At 42.1% G+C, this 23,043-nt stretch overlaps 1 protein-coding gene across 1 annotated transcript in view; it reads right to left on the bottom strand.

Moving 5' to 3' along the window:
- The window catches only part of PTPRT (protein tyrosine phosphatase receptor type T), a 618,875-nt gene that overhangs the window by 76,865 nt on the left and 518,967 nt on the right, over window positions 1-23,043 (bottom strand). Inside the window, exons 14-15 of the mRNA XM_067554415.1 lie at window positions 17,084-17,219; window positions 1,263-1,292 (exon numbers count right to left, since the gene is read on the bottom strand). Coding sequence (XP_067410516.1) covers window positions 1,263-1,292; window positions 17,084-17,219 — 166 coding nt within the window. The remainder of the gene's footprint in view (window positions 1-1,262; window positions 1,293-17,083; window positions 17,220-23,043) is intronic.

Here is a 23,043-nt window from a genome sequence, read left to right as displayed (position 1 = left end):
AGTAATCCTCAATTGGCTGTTTAAACCAACCTTATGGACCAGCTGTGAAAACGGTTATAGCAGGACCCAGAATTTCTCAGTATATGAAATGGGCAAATTTCTGCCACATGTAGTCTGCAGTAAGAGGGCACAACTCTAATATAAGGCTATGGGCCAAATTCACAGGCAATGGTGTCTGTTGATCACAAATTAGGTATAAATATACAAAAGCAGCACAATAGTGCAACTTATGCTTTTCTGGCATTCCGAGTGTTAAACGAATAACTTACTAGGTGAGAAGGAAGGGCTGGAGCTAGCACTAAAACTAGCTGGAAGTTATAAAATAAAGAAGCCCCCATCCCACTTTAACTCATGCCCATATAATTCTCAATGCTTTGGACCAAATTCTATTCTCAGTTACACCTATGTAAATCTGAATTAGCTCTAAAAAGTCTATGTAGTTACTCTGAATGTACACCTTATTATCTGAGAGCAAAAGATAGCCTCTGTGGGTCAAATTCAGCTCATGTATTAAAAAAACTAACTTTCACTGAAGTCAAAGAACATAAATACTTTGTTTAAATTACACTCCTTTGGCATACCCAATGATTGCCACGTAGACATGCTCCTGATGCGTGGTAGGTGACCATAAACCATTTTCACTATCAACAACTGACTTAATTGTCTACTATAATCACTGGGCTGGGCAACAGGTTTGGATTAAAAATTGGAACCACTTACACAATAAATGAACGAAATTGAAACCCAGCATGTTACAGGTCAGGCTTAAAATTGGAATATTTGCTAGGGTAAAGTCTGACCCATATACCCACCCTAATACAGAAATGTACACAAAGCCCAGGGTAAGCCCCCTTGGAAATTGAATATATTTTAAAGTAGCTTGTCCCCAAGAGAAAGCAATTCCAATCAATGGTTTTTAGATGAGAATTTCCAGGAAGTACGATATAGAGGGCTGAACTATCAAAAAGGAGGCAATGTCGGTCTTCCCCACTTGCACATCTGCATTTGGAGAGCTGCAAACATAAACTGACATTTCTGTGCACGCTTACTTGTTTTGGAGAGACATGTGTGGGTATAATGGGTGAAACAGTGAAAAAAATAGTATGAAAGTGAAGAATTAAAAATATAGGCTGTTTGAAAGACAAAGATCAGTGAAATGGTATAAAAACAAATGGTAAAGGGAAAAACCATGTACAAACCCCTTCCCCATTACCACTACAATGAACATGCTCAAGAAAAGTCATCTCCAGCTAGGTACTTACAAGTAATAGGAGTAGGAATATGCATTTCTTCTAAACATTGATGGGCAGTCAGATGAAGAAAATGTCCAAAAGGGGGGAAGAAGGAAAAAAAAACCATAATTAGATTTATATGAAATCTTCTTTATTTGAAATGTAAGACAGTAATTCAGTGCCATCACTTGCTTCTTTTTCTAAATTTTTCCTGAGAAACAGCATGGCCCACTGGATAGCATGCTGGATTTGGAGATTTGGGGTCCATTCCCAGTTCTGCTGCTGACTTGTTGTGTTTCCTTAGACAAGTCAGTTCACCTTTCTGTGCCTCAATTTTCCCATCTGAAAAATGTGGATAAAGATACTTACCTATTTCAGTAAAGTAATTTGAGATCTTTGGATGAAAAGCATTATATAAAAGGTAAATATTATTATATCATTATAGGAAACAGAATGGGATGAATGAATAATATTGTGCATCTTTTGAATATCTACACGTCTGAATAAACAGAGCACTGAATAACCAAGTCTCATGAAACGCTCAACTGTTTATTGATTCAGGTAGCAGAAAAGGGTACGTGGTTACTCATTAATGTTCTATGTCACTAATTAATCATGGATGCTTGTTTAGCATTTCCTATTACAAATTATCTGCAACAGGCTTTAGCTCATTTTGATACATTGTATCACAAGGAAACATGTTATGGCAAACATGTATAGCAAAGCACACGGAATTTTTTCCAATGTAGAACACTGGAGAAGGAAAGAGATTTTTTATCATAGACTACTCCACAAGATATGGCACAATGTGCCACAACACAAGGTATTACATCTTGACAAACATGACATGTTGATCATCACAGGTGACATGCTCAGTCATGACAGAAAAGGAATGATGTAATAACATGAACTTCAACTTACTATACAACTTTACCTTTGTTGTTTTGGACACTACCAATACTGAGATAGACTTTCCAAATATAGGCATGTGACAGAAGAATACAATTGGACGTTTAATCTGCCCATATAATTACCATGACTGCACATGGAAACCTGGTAGTTGGGCATATATATGGCAAATTTGTCACATTTGCATGCACAATTATCCATTTTGTGTATGCAGTCATAGTAGCTGGAGCTCAGACTGGGTATACCATCACATATGCATTTGGTATTCCTTTTCTTGTTGCAAATATGACCTACTTCATTTTCTCACTCATGTACAATTTGCTGCCTACAAAGAGATTTCCTCACGGGAAGTACAGCTAATTACAGATGTGCAAAATGATTAAATTGAAACTACACATTTTTCCTCGTAATGGATGCTGTTATGAACTTCAAATGCAGGCCATAATCCCAAAGGTTCCCAAACTTTTGGAATGATTCTGGAATGCAGAGTTAAGCACATCTGGCCTCGATTATGGTTTCATAATAAAATCACATGAAATTCAGGGTTTCACATGATTTTGACAATAAATCAAATGAAATGTAGCCATTTACACTGAGTTTCATTATGAGATTCTGAGTTCATTTGAACCTAAAATCAAAGGGAAACTTGAGAATTATCAGATACATAAACATGATTTATTGGGGAAAAGTCAACACAGCTTTTGTAAAAGGAAGTAACGCCTCAACAAGCTATTAGAATGCTTTGAGGGTGTCAATAAGGGTGATGCAGCTGATATAGTGTACTTGGATTTTCAGAAATCAGCCTTTGAGAAGGCCCTTTAGCAAAGGTTCTTGCAGAAACCAAACATTTATTGGATAACAGGAAAGGTCCTCTCCTGAATCAGTAACTGGTTAAAAGATAGGAAACAAAGGGTATGACTAAATGGTCACAATGGAGAGAGGTAAATAGCGGGACTACAATACTAGAACCTGTGCTGTTCAACATATTCATTAATGATCTGGAAAAGAGAGTTAACAATGAAGTAGCAAAGTTTGCAGATGATACAAAATTATTCAAGATAGTTAAGTCCAAAGCTGACTACGAAGAGCTACAGAGGATCTCACAAAACTAGTTGACTGGACAACAAAACGGCAGATGAAATTCACCATTGATAAGTGCAAAGTAATGCACCCCGGAAAAAAGTAACCCAAATTACACATATGTAATGTCTAAATTAGTTGCTTCCACGCAGGAAGAAGTTCTTGGAGTCACTGTGGATAGTTCTCTGAAAACTTCAGTTCAGTGTGATGCAGCAATAAAAAATGCTACCAGAATACTAGGAACTATTAGGAAAGGGATAAAAAAATAGGACTGAAAATACCATAATGCCAAAAATCCCTGGTGTGCCCACATCTTGACTAGTGGTCCAGTTCTGGTTGCCCTATCTCTAAAAGGATATAGTGAACTGGAAAACGTTCAGAGAAGGGCAATAAAGATGATCTAGGGTACGGAATGGCTAAAAAAAGAGAAAAAAGATTATGGCTGTTCATCATAGAAGAGAGATGACTGAGTGGGAGATGATAGAGATCTATAAAATCATGTATGGTGTGGAAAAAGTGAATGGAGAAAGTTTATTTACCCTTTCCCACAATACAAAGCCCAGGGGTTACCTGATGAAATTAATAGGCAGCAGGTTTAATATAAACAAGAGGAAGTACTTTTTCCACACAATACACAAACCACCTGTGGAACTCATTGCCGTGGGATGCTGTGATGGCCAAAAGTATAACTGGTTTCAAAAAAGAACTAGATAAATTCATAGAGGACAGGTCCATCAATGGCTATTGGCCAAGATGGTCAGGAATGCAACCCCCGCTCGGGGCAACCCCAAACCTCTGACTGCCACAAGCCAAGAGGGGAAGACAGGGATGGATCTTCCCTCTTTGTCCTGTTCTGTGCATTCCCATTGATGCTCAGGTATGGGTGCTGTCAGAGACAGGATACTAGGCAAGATGGACCATTGGTCTGACCCAGTATGGCAGTTCTTATGTTCCTATGAGTAAGGATGTGGAAGGTAAGAACTTATGAGGATGAAAGCCAAAAGAAATATTCCAAAAAGTGAAGTGCAAGAACCACAAATATTGCCAACTATAGTCATTTTAATTGTGAATGTTGTCATATTTTGTGTTTTTTCTTGAAGTCCCAGCTTCTGAAGTTGTCTGATTACATGAGAATCTCACCTTTCATTAAAAAAAAGTTTCTTGCCCTCAAGGTTGCAGAGAAAACTTTGGAAACATGAACCCTAATGGTACACAAACCAGAAGGCAGATTTTAAAAAAGGGTCCATTAGTTTTAAGCCAATATAATGATTTTTGAGGGCCTGGATTCATGATTTTTGCATGCTTGGGGCTGGCACTGCTACACACAGCTCTAGGACTCCCAAACACGCTTTTCCTTTTCATACAATGATAATGAATCTCTAAAAGCAAGGGTCTCGGAAAAGTGGAGAATATCTTAAAGCTCCGAAGACTACACAATATAAAATAAAATAAAAAGCTGGGATCCAAGAAGGTGCCTTTCATTTGTATTCATGTGCAGGAGATCCTCCATGTGTCATTTGCTCAGTGTCTTCTTCTCAGCTACTGAGGATGTAATCAGAATAATTTTCTGTAAAACCAAATCTAATGCAACCAACGATTTCCTTTCAAACATCCAACATAGCTGACCTGTTAACTACCTAAATCCAGTCCTTGAAACACAGTGACTAACTTGAACTGGGTTTTGGGGCTTTTTGAAATGTTAAATCCCTGCTTCTACTGCAGAACATATAGCATAGAACATAGAATATATAGGTGGAAGTGGAAGGAGTCAGATCAGACTCCTAGTCAGGCTATTTGACTGGCCTAACTGTTTGATAGGAAAAGTCAGCTGGCTGAAACTGAGCATATACCATTGTCTGTGTTTCTTTGGGACGAGGTATATAGAGATGGGTAGATATGGCTATAAGTAATATTAGAGGGACAGATGATACATATTAATAGAAGGGAATGGTGCTTCCTGAGCTCTGGAGAAAGCTTCCCGAGCTCTGGAGAAAGCTTCCCCAACCACCCCCAAAACATTGTGGTGGAGGTGGCCATGTAAGTCCCAATATAGAACGAATAAGTCTCAAATAATTATGTATTTACACAAGATTTGGTTCCCCCCCCCCTTTTTTTTTCTTTGAAACAAAACTAGAAAATTACACCCAGATTCCACCCCCAGTCCAACCCCTCCACCCACCTGCTCCCAGTCTGAGTCTCCTTACCCAGCCAGTCCCAGCCTTCCTCAGCATGTCATCTCATCTGTTTCTCTCCTTCACACCCTGGCCTCCAGCTGCACTTCTGCCTAACCTGCCCAGTGCCATAGTCCCACTGGCTCCCAATCCCAGTCTCCTCATCCAATCTCAGTCCTCCCAGCTCCTTGACCCAATCTCTTTACTCTGTCCATCTCAGTTTTCCCCATATCCTGGCTCCTTGTCAGATGTATCTCCCCTCTATTGGCTCCCAGTCCCTGCCCCAGCTCCTAGTCCCAGTCTCCTTGGCCAGCCACTCCCAACCTCCCCAGCCCAATTCGCAGTCTCAGCTTCCCTCTCCCTCCCCAGCTTCTTGTTTCCATCTACTCCCAGCCCCAAGTGGTCCATCTCCTGTGCCATCTGCATTCAAATCAGGGAGATTCCTCCTCCATGCTGCCTGGGCTGAGTGTGGGAGTGGGGGGCGTTCAGAGCATAGGAAAGACAGTAGCCTGGCTTTCAGTTCTGGTGCCTAAACCCAGCCTTGACAAGGCCTGCAGCAGCTCAGAGCAGCAATTGCAGGGACACTTCTGCTCAGCCAGGCTGGAGCATGCTCAGTGTGGATGGAAAAACTCAGCTAGAGCTTTTAAAATGCAAAGCCCTAGCAAATCTCTACTGAACATGGGTAAACTGATTTTTCAAGGGATTATAACTCGGCAAAATTTGTGTGGATTTTCATGGGGACATCAAGCATAGGGGAGCTAGACATTTTCAAAGAAAGTGTCACCAGAATTTAACACTGGCGAAACAACATATTTTTCCCGCTAGTCCTTGGAAATGGCTGTATGGTTTTGGCTTAAATTTTCCCCCAAAATTCAGCCGGAGGCAGACAGCTGGCATGGAAAATTTCAGCCGCATGGTTAAAATTTGGCAAAGTTATAAGTAACTGAAAACAGGGTCATGTAATGGGACGAGTCAGGCAAAATTAATAATAGGCAGTGCCACTAGCCTTGTCTATAATATACACAGAATGTCCTTAAACACTGGTACAAAAGGGCAGGTGGGTGTTTCACCACTGGATGTACAAGTACCCATTGAGCAGCTCCTTCCCATGACCCAAGTCTTTGCCACACTGTAACAGGCAGTTGGGTTTTATTTAATTAGTTTAAGGTTCTAACCTTAAACTAAAATAAAGAGCTAGTTTTCTTAGAAGGAACTAATTCAAGACCTTACATAGCCCCAAAAACTCCATTTTGCCACAAGAGCTCTTTGAGAAACTTATTTACAGTAGACAATGACAGCCTGTCTGATCCTATTTATTCAGTCTCACACTTCCAGGGGTCACTAGAGGCTGTGTCCTCTCAAACCTATAACACTGAAAAGCATCACATTCTTGACTCTCTAGGGAAATGTAAGTCACAATTATGGAGGAGTTAAAACGATTAAGATAAAATAAGAATTGACCAGGCTCCAAACTCTTATGGGATCCAAACAGTCAAAAAGCATTTGCACAATAGAAATTTACACAAATGTATTTTTGGCTTCAAGAAGCATATTTTATGTTAGGCAATATTCAACTAATATCACAAATGAACACACACTATCTTCTATGGAATATTGGTTAAGCATCAGAGGTTGGCATTCTGTATTTTGAAGTTTGTACAACACATCCTAGATGTTTGTCAACACTGGGAAAATGAGTGGGGTTAAGACCAGTATGTTTTTAAATACCATTAATACTTGTCTAGACAAACACTAAGATCTACTCTGATTTCAAAGAGGATGAGATAAAAGCACATTAACTGTTTATGTGCGTCAGCAGGATCCACATGGACAATGCATATGTGGCTGGCAACTGTGGGATATATTCGTGCCCCAGCTTGCTGCAAGCCCTCAGTATCTAGTGTAGGCAAAGACAGTCCTATTTAAGAACTTGTTAGCTGGTCCTGGGTGACTGCAGGATTAAACAAAACACATGTAAACCAACAATCCTTTTTCCCCCATAGGAAAAAAAATCCAACTCTAGTGGGCCTGGGTATGGTTATTCAATTTCAAATATGAGTATTTAACGGAGTCATGAAGATAAATTTGGTAGCTTCACATGTATGCTGAACATGTCCAACCCAAATTGAAGGCCAGGGTCTTTGTCCAGATCAATGCAGATAAAGTTCAGCGAAGCATCCTAATTTGGAGGTGTTTATATGAACCAAAAGTCATTTTTGACAATTCAGCCTTTCCTAACCTCACTCGTGTGTCCCCATTTTGGCAGTGTGAGGTTCTCATTCTCTCTCCATCCTTCACTATTTACACTGGTTAACAAAATACTTCATTCAGAAAAAACAAATTGATTGTGTCTATTACTGATTAGCTCTAATGCCCTGGCCACGAGCAGATGTCACTGTGGTATCTTCCAGCTCCGTCTGAAGGCAGTGCCTCAAGTTTGTATAATTAAATAACTTATTTTCTGCATCATTGCCTAGAAAGACAAGACTATCTTGTACAAGTGCCTCTGCAGGCTGAGAGATGATTCCTTTAAGTAGGTTTGAATTCAAAGAGGTTAAGCTGCTTGTGTTTTTGTTTGAACAATGAGAGAACAAATCTGTTATGAAATGATTTACTCAGCCAGTTGTGTGTGTGTTTTTTTTTTTTTTTTTTTTTTTTTTTTAAAGCAACACACCACAAGATGTTCAAATCAATCTATGGCCCCAGGTGGTGTTTCCCATAACAAGATCTGGTCCCAATCTGCCTTCGTTTGCTAGCGAAATTTGTTTGGTAGGCTCAATGCCATCTCTAACTCCCAATGCCATATGAACTCCCTCCCAAATTGACATGATTGGCTGTGTCCATTCAGAAGAAGTCCAGACCTGATATAATAGGCGTTTGAAGAAAGATTAAAATACACGAGCAGAGAGAGTTAAAGCAAGCTTCACTTCTGTATACTCTTCTTGCCTCTAAAGGGGCGAAGAGTCATCCATAAACTAGCCAGTTGTTCTCAGAAACTGTGTCCACCCTGGCGGCTTATAACATTGTTGAAGGTGCACAGCCAAAGAGGTACAGAAAGGAAAACAGAACACAACGGTTTCACTTGCATGCAGCCAAAAGGGGGAAACAATAAGTAGAGAAAGAAGTTTCATTTCCAAGCTCTAGGAAGTAGAGATGACCTGAAATTGAAACTTGAATTTCTACTCCCTTTAAGTTTTCAGAAGGTTCAGATTCTAATCCGCAATCTGGTCCTATATTGTCAGTGGTTTTTTTTTGGTTCTGTGCCTAATCTGAATGTGATCACTGTTCTTGCAAGATTTCAGCATGAAATGGTGGAAATCTCACAAGAATAGCTCACCTTGCAAGAATTTCACCCTTCACAATAGCTGAAATATCACCAAATCAGATCTCAGAAAGTTATGGGCCAGATATGGATCTGAACATTGCCTACTCTTCCCTCCTCAGCTAAAAGGATGTGAAAAACAGGCATTAATCCAGTGATTTTATACACATAATATATAAACAACCCCTTAGCTTTATAAAGTAGTCCGTGAATTTCCTACCGGTCACTAAGGAATGATTATTTATATGGTGTAGTACCTGCACAGGGGCACTTTCCAAAACAAAGATGATGATAATTTCTGCTTTTAAAAGTTTGAAATCTAACGTGGACACAAGAAATTACTTACCTCTGCTTCTTCGAAGATATTATGTAGGATTCTTACTCACTGGTCACCTGGCCTTTTGCTGCCTCTCCAGCATCCAGTGCAAGAGCAAGGATTACCCAGTGATGGTGAATCAAATCTTCAGACGGTGTAACTCAGCATAACTCCACTGAAATCAGTGATGTCACAGGAATCAAGCTGATTTACACCAGCTGAGGATCCGGCCCAGCATTTTTGAAGAAATAAAATTACCTACCTATGATTCCACTTCTTAAAACTCCCTACGAAATTTTCAAACTCTTGTGTTGGGAGCTGGAGAAGCAGAGATGCTCCAGATCAGCAGTGAGTAAGAATCCAGCACTGATATTTTAAAGTCAAGTAGACCAAGGAGAGGGCCAATGCAAGAAAGCTTCATGGAACAAATGGATTTTACAGAGGGCTTTGACGGAAAAGAGAGGGGTGGTTGGCAAACAAATAGAACAAGGAATACTGTAAGAAAAGGCACAAAGCTGGAACCAGGAAAAAGACTGAAGGATTAATGATGGAGATTCTAATATGTGGAACCTACTTGTGAACATGCATATAGGCTTGATTAAATAAATCGTGGAATACTTAAGAAACAGACTGAAGAGATCTCTGACCCATTAAACAATTATCTTTGACAATGCATTGAGGATGGGAGAGATCCCACATGACTGGAAAAGGTCAAACACAGTAGCTATCTATAAAAAGGGGAATGAAGACAATCCAGGGAATTATAGACCAGTCATCTTAACTTCAGTACCTGGAAAGATAATGGAGCAAATAACGAAACAGTCCATTTGTACGCACCTAGAAGATACTAAGGTGATAAGTAACAGTCAGCATGGATTTGTCAAGAACAAATCATGTCACACCAACCAAATATCCTTCTTTGACAAGACAAGTCTTGTGGATGGGGGCAGCAATAGATGTAACATATCTTGATGTTAGTAAGGCTTTTGATGCTGTCTCATGTGACCTTCTCATAAGTACACTAGGAAAAGACAGCCTAGACAAACCTACGATAAGGTGGGTGCAGAACTGATTGGAAAACCATACTCAGAGAGTAGTTATCAATGATTCATAGTCAAGATGGAAGGGCATATTGAGTGGGGTCCTGCAAGGATCAGTTTTGGGTCCAGTTCTATTCAATATCTTCATAAATAATTTGAATAATGGCAATAGGGAGTACACTTATAAAGTTTGCTGACAATACCAAACTGAGAGGGGTAGCAAGCACTTTGGAGGACAGTATTAAAATTCAAAATGAACTTGACAAACTGCAGAAATAGTCTGAAATAAATTGGATGAAATTCAATAAGGACAAATGAAAGTACTATGCTTAGGAACCAATGAACAATTGCACATATACAAAATAGGAAATTATTGCCCAGGAAGGATCTGTGGGTTATAGTGAATCAAACTAAATATGAGTTAACAATGCTAAAAAAAACCATCCATCATTCTGGATTGTATGAGCACGAGCAAGTAAGCAAAACATGATAATTAATTCTTCCCCTCTACTCAGCGCTGATAAGACCTCAACTGGAGTACTGTGTCCAGTTCTGGGCAATACACATTGGGAAAGAGGTGGACAAAATGAAGAAAGTTCAAAGGAGAGCAACAAAAATGATTAAAGATCTAGAAAACATGACCTACAAGAAAAGATTGGAAAAATTGGGTTTGTTTAGTCTGGAAAAGACTAAAAAGGGATATGATAACAGTCTTCAAGTACGTAAAAGGCTGTTATAAAAAGGAGGGTGATAAATTGTTCTCATTAACCACTGAGGACAAAACAAGAAGTAATGGGCTTAAATTGCAGCAAGGGAGAATTAGGTTAGACTTTAGGAAAAACTACCGTTACAGTTAGGATGTTAAGCATTGGAATAAACTACCAAGGGAGGTTGTGGAATTCCCATCATTGGACTTTTTTACGAACAGGTTAGACAAACACCTGTCAGGGATTCTAGATAATATTTAGTCCTGCTTCAGTGCAGAGGACTGGACTACATGACTTACTGAGGTCACCCCTAGTCCTACATTTCTATGATTCTATGCAGGAGTTCACTTCTAGTTAATGCAAATCCTGAAAACTAGCACACAGTCTACAGCAAAAATTTGGGACTCAGACTTCTTCCCTGATCAGAATTTATTACAAATACCCCCCATACTAAAAAAGACCTCCATGTATTTTAATGTCTCCAGGTACTGTCACTGAAGCATTTATGTACTACTATATAGGCACTGGCAAAACATGTCTGCTTATGCAAACTTTGCTAATTTGTGCTTTTAACACCAAATTAGCAAAATGCACTTACAGAAAATGTGTAAGTATCTCCCAGGTATTTACAGTATATTTATTATATTACTTCATAAGCGTATCCTTTAGTCTCTGACTGGACACTTTGCATGCTAAGCTACAGAAAAACTGTATCCCCTCATACTGGACTGCTGATCACCATCAGAATGATGCTGTTTTCTTCATAGCAACATATATGATTTATAACAAGACACCAGAGGCCAACAGAATAATGAAAGAGGCTATCAACCCTCAAAGGATCTTGGTCTGGGATGCACAAGAGGAGTTAGACATCGCGACTCTCTGCATCACAAGGCCTAACTTTTAGGCGCCTGGTAAAATCACAAAGTCTGAGTTAGAGACCTAAGCTCCTGTACAATGAATGGGGAGAAACAGGCACCGTAGATTTCAAGTCACAAAAGCCAGCATGCTAGGTGGGGAGCTGCCTAAGCTTGCCCATGGAAGATGCCATCTAGAGGACTAAGCCTCACCCCCTCACAGAGATAGACACCCAAGTATGGGCTGCAGGGAGGTGCCTATTTCTGCTAGCGATTCACATCCAGGAATCCTCTTTAGACTTATGTGCCTTAGGTGGTTTTAGCAAGAAGGGGTGGGGGTAGGGAAATGACTCTGAGTGAAAGGGAGCAGATGTGCGCACAATCATGAGAATGACTCTGTAACCTGATGGTTAGAGCACTCACCCAAAATGTGAAGACCCAGGATCCAGTACCCCTGCTTCAATGACTAATTATTTATCCAAAGTGCAACAGCTTCAATAGAAGAGATTGAGGGAGCCTCACATCAGAATAGGCCATAGTCCAGTGGTTACTGAGCAGTGGCAGATCTCTCTTCAAATCCTTTCCCCACTCCAACCCTATCATCAGTGGGCGAATGCTTTTCACAAACCAATCACTCTACATCTGACCTATCAGTCCTTATCCTCAAAGGGAACCTGCACAACACTTTCAAAAGATGAGCGTGGGAGTTTAAATTCATTAATCTGCTAGACAGTAAAAATCATGGACTAAAGAGAGACACTGGATTTACGGCTCATTACAACAATCTATAACCCAGTAACCCTCTCTTTTTGTCCTATGACTACAGAGGTGTTAACAGGCCTCTCTACCTTAAGTGGTCCCTTCCAATACGTGCTAACGACTTACACTAAACTATCCATTCCACCTTGCATTTTGCTGTGAAGCTTGGAGTACCTTTCCCAGATCTGAAGAAGAACTCTGTGGTTCACAAACGTGTCTCTTTCACCAACAGATGTTAGTCCAATAAAAGATATTACCTCACCCACCTTGTCTCTCTGGTGGGTTTTAAGGCACACAGTGGTGATGTATTTAACTGACGAATTGCACACTCAAGTGTTATTTCAATTGCACATGTAAATGCATGCATTGGATGAACATGCATTTTTGTGGGCATACCTTGTGCACTATTCTTTGAAATTTTAGCAGAGTGCACTTTGAGCACTGGTAAATAAGCTGAAGGAAAGTTTTAATAGTGTCTAGGAATAAGTGCCTTACCTTGCAATCCTTCAGTCACATGAATAGTTCTTACTAACTACTGTCTACTAACATAAGTAGTTCTTACTCATGTTACTAGATCCACCAAAGTCAATCGGGCTGCTCACATGTGTTAATTGTACCTGTCTAACGAAGGCTGCGTAGGATCAGACAGCTCAGGTTTTGTCTAGGATCACAGTCATATTGCAAAGTAGAGCTAGTGTCAGAAAAGTATCTTGCAAAAAAAAAATCCCAATACACGCAAAATGCCTTGATGGTATGAAACATATCTGTTGTCTATCTGTTTTCTGAATCATAGCTGTACATTATATGGTAGGAGCTCTTAAAATGATAACAGAAAAGCCAGCTACAAGCTATGCTCTATTTCAAAGTTGGAGAACCAACAGTTCACAAAGAAAGCACACAGTCACACAAAGATGAATTGCTTGAAAACTGTGTTTCTGTCCACAACAGCAACAATTCATACAGTTTCAACCAAACATGAACTAAACCAAACACTCAGAAATCACTTCTCTCCACTACAAGATTTTAATGCCCTGTCCAGCTGAACACATGTTCCAAAGGAAAATGCTGTCTCTAACATCACACCATGCTTGGAGGGGTAATAATCACCCTAGAATAGACCACTCTAGCATCCTCAACTGTGCACGAAAAAAATAAAATAAAATAAAATAAAATAAAATAAAATAAAGCAATTTTCTGCTGATATCTCTGCCACATTTCACAGACAGTCATTTGAAAATCACATGGGAATGCCACATGCATCTGCAAAAACACATCTCCTCTCTCTCCAAATGCACAAAGAAGGATAATTGTAAAATAATGACAAGTTTAAGAAATGTGCAAAACAGAGTAAAATTTCAAACTGCAAAACAGCTCAAATTCCATTTTAATCACACTACTTTGCACATATATAGCATAATTCATCTGAGGATCTGAAAGGGCTTTACAAAATAATCTCTCATCACCTCTTTGAGGTATTGTTGCCTTTTTTCAGACAGGTAAAGTGACTTGCCCAAGATTATTCAGTGATTTGCAGAATCTGGTCTAGAACCCAGCACTCCTATTCTTTAGATCCATGCTTGAACCACAAGAGCCTCCTTCATACAGACAAGTCAAAACCAGACAATTCAACCAGATTTACTATTACAGTCTGATTCCCATAGCCATCTAACTCCCCTGGACAAAATCTCAAAGCAAGAAAGTTTCTTGTCTGCTCGCATCCTCTACCCTTTTCACTTGCCCCAGTGATCCTGCCCATTCTCTCTCCTCCTTTACTCTTCTCCTTAACTTCTCACTCTCTCTAGCTCTTTCCCCTCACAATACAGACATGCTTAAGTCTCTCCCACCTTAAACCCACCCATCATTAACCCTCACTCGCCTCTTCAACTTCTGCCCCATCTTCCTTTCATCTCTAAGATTACTGAACATGCTGTCAATAACCACTTTCTGAAGTTCCTCACTTTCAGTTCCATCCTAGACCTATCCAATTCAGCATCCACCCCGGCACTATACTGAAACCACTCTTACCAGTTTCAAATAACCTCTTCTTAGCCAAAACTTAGAATCAATACTCCATCCCCATAACCCTTTACCTGTCAGCTGCCTTCAACACACTTGGCCATGCTCCTCTTCTTGAAATTCTGTCTCCCATTGGCTTCCAGGATTCAGTTTCCTCCCCTACCTCTATTATAGCTCCAGTGTGTCCTTTGGAGGACCCTCATCCTCCTGTTAGCTTTCTGTGGGGGTTCCACAGGATTCTGTCCTTGGTCCCCTTCTCTTCTTTCTCCACACCTTATCTCTAGATAATGCCATCTGTTGGATGGTCGTCTGATCCAGCCCAGTCGCTGATGCCCTTCCTCAGGTCCAGACTCCGGGGAAGGCCCCAGCGCCTTCCTAAATGGGGAATAGCGTCTCCGTATGAGTCGTAGTCCGGCCCTCAGGCTGGGCGGACGGTCAAGCGGTCTATCGCCCCGGCCCTCAGGCAGGGCGGGCGAGCAAGCGATCTATTTGCCCCAGCCCTTGGGCAGGGCGGGAGAGCAAGCAGTCTATCGCCCCAGCCCTCGGGCAGGGCGGGCGAGCAGTAGGTCCGCTCTCTGGAGCGGTAGGGAAGAGGAGGCTCTCCAGGGGTGGCTAGGGAAGGGGGGAGGGGGACGCAGGCCCACCCATCTCCACTGCGTCCCAGCCCAGGGCCCTAATAGTGGCAAAGGCATTGCCACTCAGTCGGCAGGGCTCCCGCCGCAACATGCCGACGGGGCTTGCTCCTGTCCCAGCCACTGACTATGGCTGTCCCTAGGTCACTTCCTCCCCATATCCCCAGGTACCTGGCTCATCAGGGTCCTTGGGGTCTCTGAGGTGCTCGGTCCGGGGTAGGCCCTCCAGTCCCTCCTCGTCCACAGGTGGCAAGGCGGGGAGCTCCTCTGCGAGGAGCAGCTCCTCTAGGTCACAGGCTTGGGGAATGGCTCAGTCTCAGGCAGCTCTTCCAGGTCCTGTCCTGTCTCTGGGGGCTCAGCATCAGGCAGCTCCTCCAGATCCTGTCCAGCTTCAGGGGGGTATCTCCCATCCAGGTTGCTCAGGGGGCTCGGTCCAGGCCCGGGGTTCTGGTAGCTCGGTCCAGTCCCTCTGGCCGGATGGCCTGGTCCAGCTACGTGAAGGCCCTACCCAGTCTCCAGGCCCGGGTGGGTCTGGGGATGGTCGGGGTCTCTGCTCCGGAAGGCGAGCTTCCCTGGTATCGGCTCGGCTCCACTCCGGCCTAGGCCTCAGCAGGCGGGGCAGCACATCTGCCTCCAACCGCAGTCTCTCACAGACTGAACTCTGGGGCCTGCCTTTTATACTACCCCTTTCTGTAGGGGCTCCGCCCCGCTGTCGCTGATTAGGCTGGCCAGGCGGTCCTATCACTGCCCGGCCTTTTGGTTGCCGGGTAGACTTGTCTGCTGGGCCTGTTTTATTCCAGCCAGGCCGCTGCGGCCCTTCCTCGGGTCCAGACTCTGCAGAAGGCCACAGCGCCTTCCTACACATCCACAAATGCAAATTCAACTACCATCCCCATGCTGACAACTCACAGATCTCCTCCTTCAGACCGGTCTACTTCTGTTTAAATTTAAATCTCAACCTGTCTTTGACATCTCCTTCTAGGTATTGGGGCATCAGCTCAAGCTCAACATGGTAAAACAAAGCTCCTAGCCTCCCCGTTATCCCTCCCCACTACCTCCTTTCTCGATCACTCTAGACAGCATGATTCTACCTGTCATCTCCAACTTGGCCCTCTCTCTAGGTACATATGCCTAGACTATGTCTAAATCACTCTGATTCTTTCTGCATAACATCTCTATACGGCCTTTCCTGTCCATCCACACAGCTATAACTCCTTGTCCATGCCCTCATCATCTTGCATTTCGATTACAGTAACATCCTTCTCTCTGGCCTTGATAAATGCAACCTTGTCCCACTGGTATCCATGGTATCCATTCAATATGCCGCTGCAAAGATTTTCCTAGCTTGTCACGTTGGCCATGTCACCCCCCTCTTTACATCTTTCCACTGGCTCCCATTTTCTATCGCATCAAACATAAGCTACTTGTATTCACTTTCAAGGCCTTTCCTATCCTACCTAACATCTCTCACTCACTTTGGAGATCTTGATTCCTGCCTCATGATGCCAGCCTCTGTTGCCCACTTGTTAATTTTTCAAACAAGCCCCTTTTGTGCTTTCTTCCAAGCTGCCCTTCATTTGGGAGGAGCTCCTGGTAAACATCCACAAAAATGACACACTAACCTCCTTGAACACCCTCCTCAAAACTCTTTTCCCATGATGCCTTCAAAACACTTGACAATGGTTAATGCCGGTGGGCTGAGACCACTGCCTGTCATTCTGGACAATACTGTCTCATTATTTCCTTGTATTCTTCCAAATGTCTGTCCCCATCTTTTGTCCCTTGTCTTAGGTTGTAAGCTCTTTGGGGCATGGACCATCTTTTTTTCTGAGTTTGTATAGTGCCCAGCACACTGGGGTCCTGGTCCACGATTAAAGCTCCCAGGTGCTACGGTATTACAAATAAATAAGAACCACTACTACCACCCATATCCTTTCCCCCACATGAACACAAGTGTTTTATCTCTACTGAGATAACAGCTTTAGTGAAATACAATCAGTCCCAACCAGTAGCTCTAAAATGGAAGCAAAGCAGAGACTTACCTCCTTTTGATGGTGAGCATTGCTCCTAAGAGGATAATAACAAACATCAGAAGGCCAGCTATAACTCCAGCCATTTTCACTGTGTTGTCAGCTTGCTTTTCTGGCTCCACTGCATTGGAATTCTGGGTGGAAGCTCCTTAAAAGGTGGAGGGAGGAAGGAAATAAAAATTAGAACTTGTAGCAAAATCTCATAGGGATCAGATTTTAAGAGTTAAAATCTAATGACATACATATAAACAAATTGCAGTAGACAAATTGTCCATCTAGTCTGATCTACTGCCTTCAGCAGTGGCTAGTACTAGATGTTTCAGAGGGAGGTGTAAAGCCCTAATATAATACACCTGGTTAATTTTACAATATTATACTAGAGGGGAAAATGTCTTCGTCAGGTAGTAATCATCTTATACTCAGAAGCAAGAGAATTAATAGCACTTATAATTTTAATCCTAGATAGTTTAGCTGCAGGTGCTAATTTTATGCATAGAAATAGCAAACAGCATAAAGTTTACAGCGAAGCGTCCCATAATAGTTTCTTTTTTTCAACTTTTAGTTCAACTTTTTTCTTCTGCAGCCAGAAAAATATGCATTTGCCACTACACTGATAATTACACATTCAATAAACATTAATCCAACACACAAAACAACTCCAGCCTCCCCCTCAAACCATCTACTTTGTTCCATGCATGAGTTCTTCTGTCTTTGGCAAGGCAACAAAATTTTCACCTCAACAGAAAATATACACCATGTGCACTTAAAAATCAAATATATTTATAAACTTACTCTTTGAAAAGCATTTCCTCTTTCACTTACTTGCCAAGTTCTGACTTCAAGGCTCTGTTTCCCCTCCAATAGTTGATCACCTTGCAGAATGTGGCTGCCCAATTATTTAGTGGTGCTACTCATGTGAAGCCTATTACACCTATGTCATGTAGACTTCACTAGCTACTGCATCAATTTCCTTCCAGACACAATTTAAATGTGTTGAGTTTGATCTAGAAAGCCTAAAGGGTTTGAATCTTGTCTGCCTTAGAAACTGCAGGACAAATGGTGATATCAATTACACTCTTGCTATTATTTATTTAGATACTGATACAATATCTGACTTCATTGTTGGTTACTTGAATTTACATTAGGGTAATCGAGATCAAAATCTGACTAATGCGCCATCTTTTCTGTTGAAGTCAGACATGGGTTCATGTATCTCCTTGACTTCAGTATTTCACCCTACCCCTTTTCTGAGTTAGGATGTGCTTTCCTCCTCTCCAGGTCAAGGGGTATGGAAGTTTGTAAAATAGTTCAGAGGGGTTGTTTCACAGAAACATCATCAAAAGTAGTTGAAAGACTTTGTACAACTCTATTTAATGGCTAGCTTTCCCTTCTGCACAGCTGCATTGTGTGGAGATCACAAGAAAGAATGAGTTTAGTAGTTACTATCCTTCCAGTTTCCAGTGGAAATTTCCACCATGTTTGCTCCAAGAAATTATTTCTCTTAAAGAAAATCTGATACTGGAATAGTAAGTTGTGTGCTTGGGGAAAAAGGAGTGAGTTAGCATTTTATTATTTATAACTACAGTTGCACTGAAAGGCCATACCTGAGATCAAGACCCCATTGTGCAGGGCACTGTACAACCATTAGTAAGACAGTCATCTGCACTGAGTTTATTTTCTAAATAGACAAGACAAAGGATGAGGAAACAGAAGCACAAAGTGAAGTGACTTGCCCAAGCTCTTATAGGTCAGTGGCAGAGTCAAAAATAGAAATCAGGTCTCCTGACTCCCAGTCTAGTGCATTATCCCCACGAGATGACACTGCCTCTCACTGGTGTGCAACATGCAGTGAAGAAAACACACAGTTCCATGAGCTCATTAACAGGAGAAGATACAACCCATTTCACACTACACAGATGCAAGAATCACAGAGGCGGGAATGGATTCTTTTCCAAAGCCATTAACCTAACAAAAGTTAGGTTTGTGGATCATCAATCAGTGCTGTCTTTAGTAATAAACACACAGGTGCTGAATGATCTAATCAATCTATCCTTGATTGTGATTGTAATTCATAAAGAGCTAAATCCCATCAGACTCTGCTTCTGTATGTGCAGCTATTGGAAAACTGGTTTTAAATTGTGACAGAATGTTATTTTTCTAAGGCTCTCTGGAGCATTCGACTTTTCTAATGCACTCCTCCTCTGCTTCAGATCATGAGCAAAGCTGGTACTGCAGCAACTGGTAAGTTAACAATCCATTCTTTTGGAAAAGGAACTTTAAAATTCAAAATGAGTTTTACTGTATCTGATCTGCATTGATTATTTCATTAAATTAAATATTTCAGAAGAATTCTCTTGACCTCTGAGTTGAAGAGGTTTCTGTACACAAGGAACAGTTATTGGACTGCTTGGGCTCATAGAACAGGAAGTTGCATCAGAAAAGATTTAATGGACCTCTTGTTAATACAATGCAGGTGGCTCCAGTCTGATCTGCTGGTTGAAAATCCTGATTTTCATCTATGCTAATGAATCAGGGTAGCGTGAGCTTAGATGATATCCTGAGTTGTTTAGAAATGGAAATGAGGCCTACCCAAATCCTACTAATACTTTGTACTTTATTAGTTCAAAGTACTGTTCATACACTGATTAAATCATCATAACACCCATGCAAGACAGGTAATTTATTATTCTGATCCTCATTTTACAGATCAGGAAATAGGGCCCAGAGGCATTCAGTGACTTGCCCAGGACCACACAACTATTTGACCACAGGACCTAAGCCCCAGATTTCCTGAGTCCAATGTACATTTCATCAGACCATGCAGTCTGTCAAGGAATTGCTAGCAAAAACCTGAGCAGTTTGCAGAAAGGAAGGAGTTGTAATCTAGGCACAGGAATGGCACGTGGGTCACCAGCTTGCTAGAGGCTTAACGACCTGAAGTGAAAGTGATGTCAGGAATCAGGGCCTTCAGCAGAGCCAATCTCTGGGCAACCTAATGAGCAACAGCTGGGCTGAAGTAGGCTGGTTGATTGGCTAAACTGCCTGATTGGTCGGAAGAATCAGCAGACCAGCTCTTAAAGCTCAACAGCTGCTTAAAGCATTTGCCCATGGCTGTGACCACTCCTGTGCCTGCTTGTTCCCAGCCTTGCTCCAGTCCTGCTCTGAACCTAGCCTTGCCCCATTCCAGGTAACCTGCTTTTGATCTTCAGCTCCAATTTTTGACCTTTGACTTCAGGTCTGATCCTTGGCCCTGGCATCTGACCTCTGAGTCCAGTTCTGATCCTGGGCTCCGACTCCACCTCTGACCCATCTAGTTCTGAAGCTGGGCTCAGATTCCTGGTTACTGATTCCTGTTCTAACCACTACGTTTGACTCCTGCTTTGACCTGTAGACCTGACTCCTGCTCTGACCACTAGGAATGACCGCCTATGTTCGGTCACATGACAAGACAACACCAAGTCGAATTTTCACTTGGAAAATTTAAGGGCAGCAATAAAAACTGAGAATGAGAAGCCAGCAGGTAAAAAGTGAGGTGATGGTTCACATGAAAAACACTCATAAATGATACGGAATTGACAGGATGGCACTAAAAAGGAGTGTCAGCATAATTTAAAATACAAGTTTATTCTGTATCAGGCCTGTCCCACAAAACACGATCCATATTTAAATGCTCCATATTTAAAAAAGCTGTTACAAAGTTGAATTAAAAAGCCATAGACAAAAGAAAAGGGGAAGTTACTTACCTGTAACTGGAAGTTCTTAGAGATGTGTGGTCCATATCTGTATCCCATAGTGGGTTATGCATGTGAACCATGAACCCAGAGTGGGAGAATTTGAAAGCCATGTCCATTAGTTCATGCATGCTCCCTGGCCCGCCTCGTGCCTCTGTGCGAGGGGTTAGGTGTTGTAGCAGACTGACTTTCTCTCCAGTAACTTCTCTGCTATGAATCAGATAATATCTGAAGCAAAGGGGAAGGAGGCTGAGTAGTAGAATTAAGAGGCCACACATCTCAAAGAACCCCCAGTTATAGGTAAGTAACCTCCTCTTTGTCTTCATGTGATGTTCTCCACTGTATTCCACTGTGGGTGATTGACAAGTGGTACCTAAGTAGGAGAAGGATGCGAGGATGTAGATGGTAGGACTGGGCAGACTACTGCCATCCCAAAGGAAGCATCAGCAAAAGAGTTCTGCACCAGGGCACAATGTCTTGCAAATGTGTGAATGGAGCCCTACATGGTTGCTTTATAGATGTCCTGAACTGATGCCATAGTTGTTGTTTTCACTCTGATGGAATGAGCTCTTCATGGTGAGGGGAGAGGTTTGAAAGCTGATAGCTGAGTAGAAAGCAGCCAGAGATCCATTGGGAGATTCTCTGGGTGCAGACTGATTGCCCTCTGACATTCTGCTATAGTGACGAACAGCCTCAGGGATTTCTGATTGGTTTTGTTCTCTGTAGGTAGAAAGCCACGGTCCATTGACTATCGAGGGAGTGGAATCTTCATTCCTCTGCAAAAGTGTGTGGTTTTGAGAACAAAACAGGTAAGTGAATGGATTGGTGAAGGTGAAATTCTGAAACTATGAGTGAATTTAGGGGGTAGGCATAAAGAAACCTTATCTTTATAGAATATATTTCACTCCAAGTTCTCCAGCCCTTCTAGCTGAGGTGATGACTACAAGAAAACCAGCCTTCATGGAAAGGAGGGACATGGAACAAGTAGCTAAAGGCTTGGAGGCTTGTGAGTGCTGAAAGAACAAGGTCTGTGTCCCACTGTGGAGTAGGCTTCTGAGTAGGTGGGAAGGTTCTTATTATGCCTTTCCAGAATCTATTGGTTAATGGATGCGCAGAGACCGAGTAGCCCTGAGAAAGTGGATGATATGCACTGATTTCCATCCAGTGGACTCTCAAGGAGCTGATGAACAAATCTGATGTCTTCAAAGTTAGGATACAGTCCAAGATGAGAGGAACGTCTGTAGTCTCCAGGAGAATGCCTCTTTGTTGTGCCCATGGTGGTAAGTGCTTCCATTTAGCTAGGTAACATTTTCTAGTAGAGTCCTTTCCACTATTACTGAGGATGTCTCGTACAGCTATGGAGCATGAAAGTTCTAAGGGATGATGCACATCCAAATATCAAGCCCTGAGGTGGAGTGGGATGTGGACCAGGTGCTTGATCTTGCCATTCCATTGGATCAGGAGCTTGGGGAATGTTGGGAGGATGATTGGTGGTTGGGATGACATGTGTAGGAGATTAGGAAACCAGAACTGTCTGAGTCAGAAGGGGGAGATTAGGGTGATCCATGTTCTGTCTTGCTAGATTCTGAGTAGAACTTGTGGCAGGAATGGGAGTGGAGGGAAGGCAGAGTTGAAGAGGTCCGACCAAGGAAGAACCAAAGTGTCACCCCGGGAGTGGTGAGATAGGAATCTTTGGGAGCAATATGTGATGCATTTCCTGTTTGCACAAGGTGCAAACAGATCTCTGGTGGGGGTCCCCCACAGAGTGAAAACATTGCACAGTACTGATACTGAATCATGACCAAACTGTCCTAACAGGCTTCAATATGGCTTCATTAACAAGAAGAGCTATTTTTTTGGGTCCAGAAACATGCAGCATGTCTAGGAATTTGGACTGGGAGTCTTGGATCTCCTTGAGAGGAATCTGAAGCTCTCTAACAACTCTGCAGAGAAGGTCCTGGAACTCCGTGAAGTCATTGGGGGTGGGGAGGGGAGGTAGAAGTCACGGCTTCATCCAGGGAAGATGATGGTAGTCTTGCTGGTTCCGGCAGAACTGCCAGATCTGCAGCATACTGTTCCTCCTCCTCTGAGCATCTCCTAAGAGAGGAGGCTAGGGATACTGGTCTCAAGGCCTCAATATGGCCAGTAAAAGGGGTCGATTGGTTGCCATAGGGGCCCCCATGGCATGGAATATTAGCAGCTCTGAGTTAGATGAGGCAGAGATTGGTCTCAAAATTGTGT

This window comes from Emydura macquarii, unplaced genomic scaffold (assembly GCF_026122565.2).
Source record: "Emydura macquarii macquarii isolate MOO-44397 ecotype Brisbane River unplaced genomic scaffold, CSIRO-AGI_Emac_v2 contig_1483, whole genome shotgun sequence".
NCBI classification, from domain to species: Eukaryota; Metazoa; Chordata; order Testudines; family Chelidae; genus Emydura; species Emydura macquarii.
This window is presented reverse-complemented; position numbering and strand designations above follow the sequence as displayed.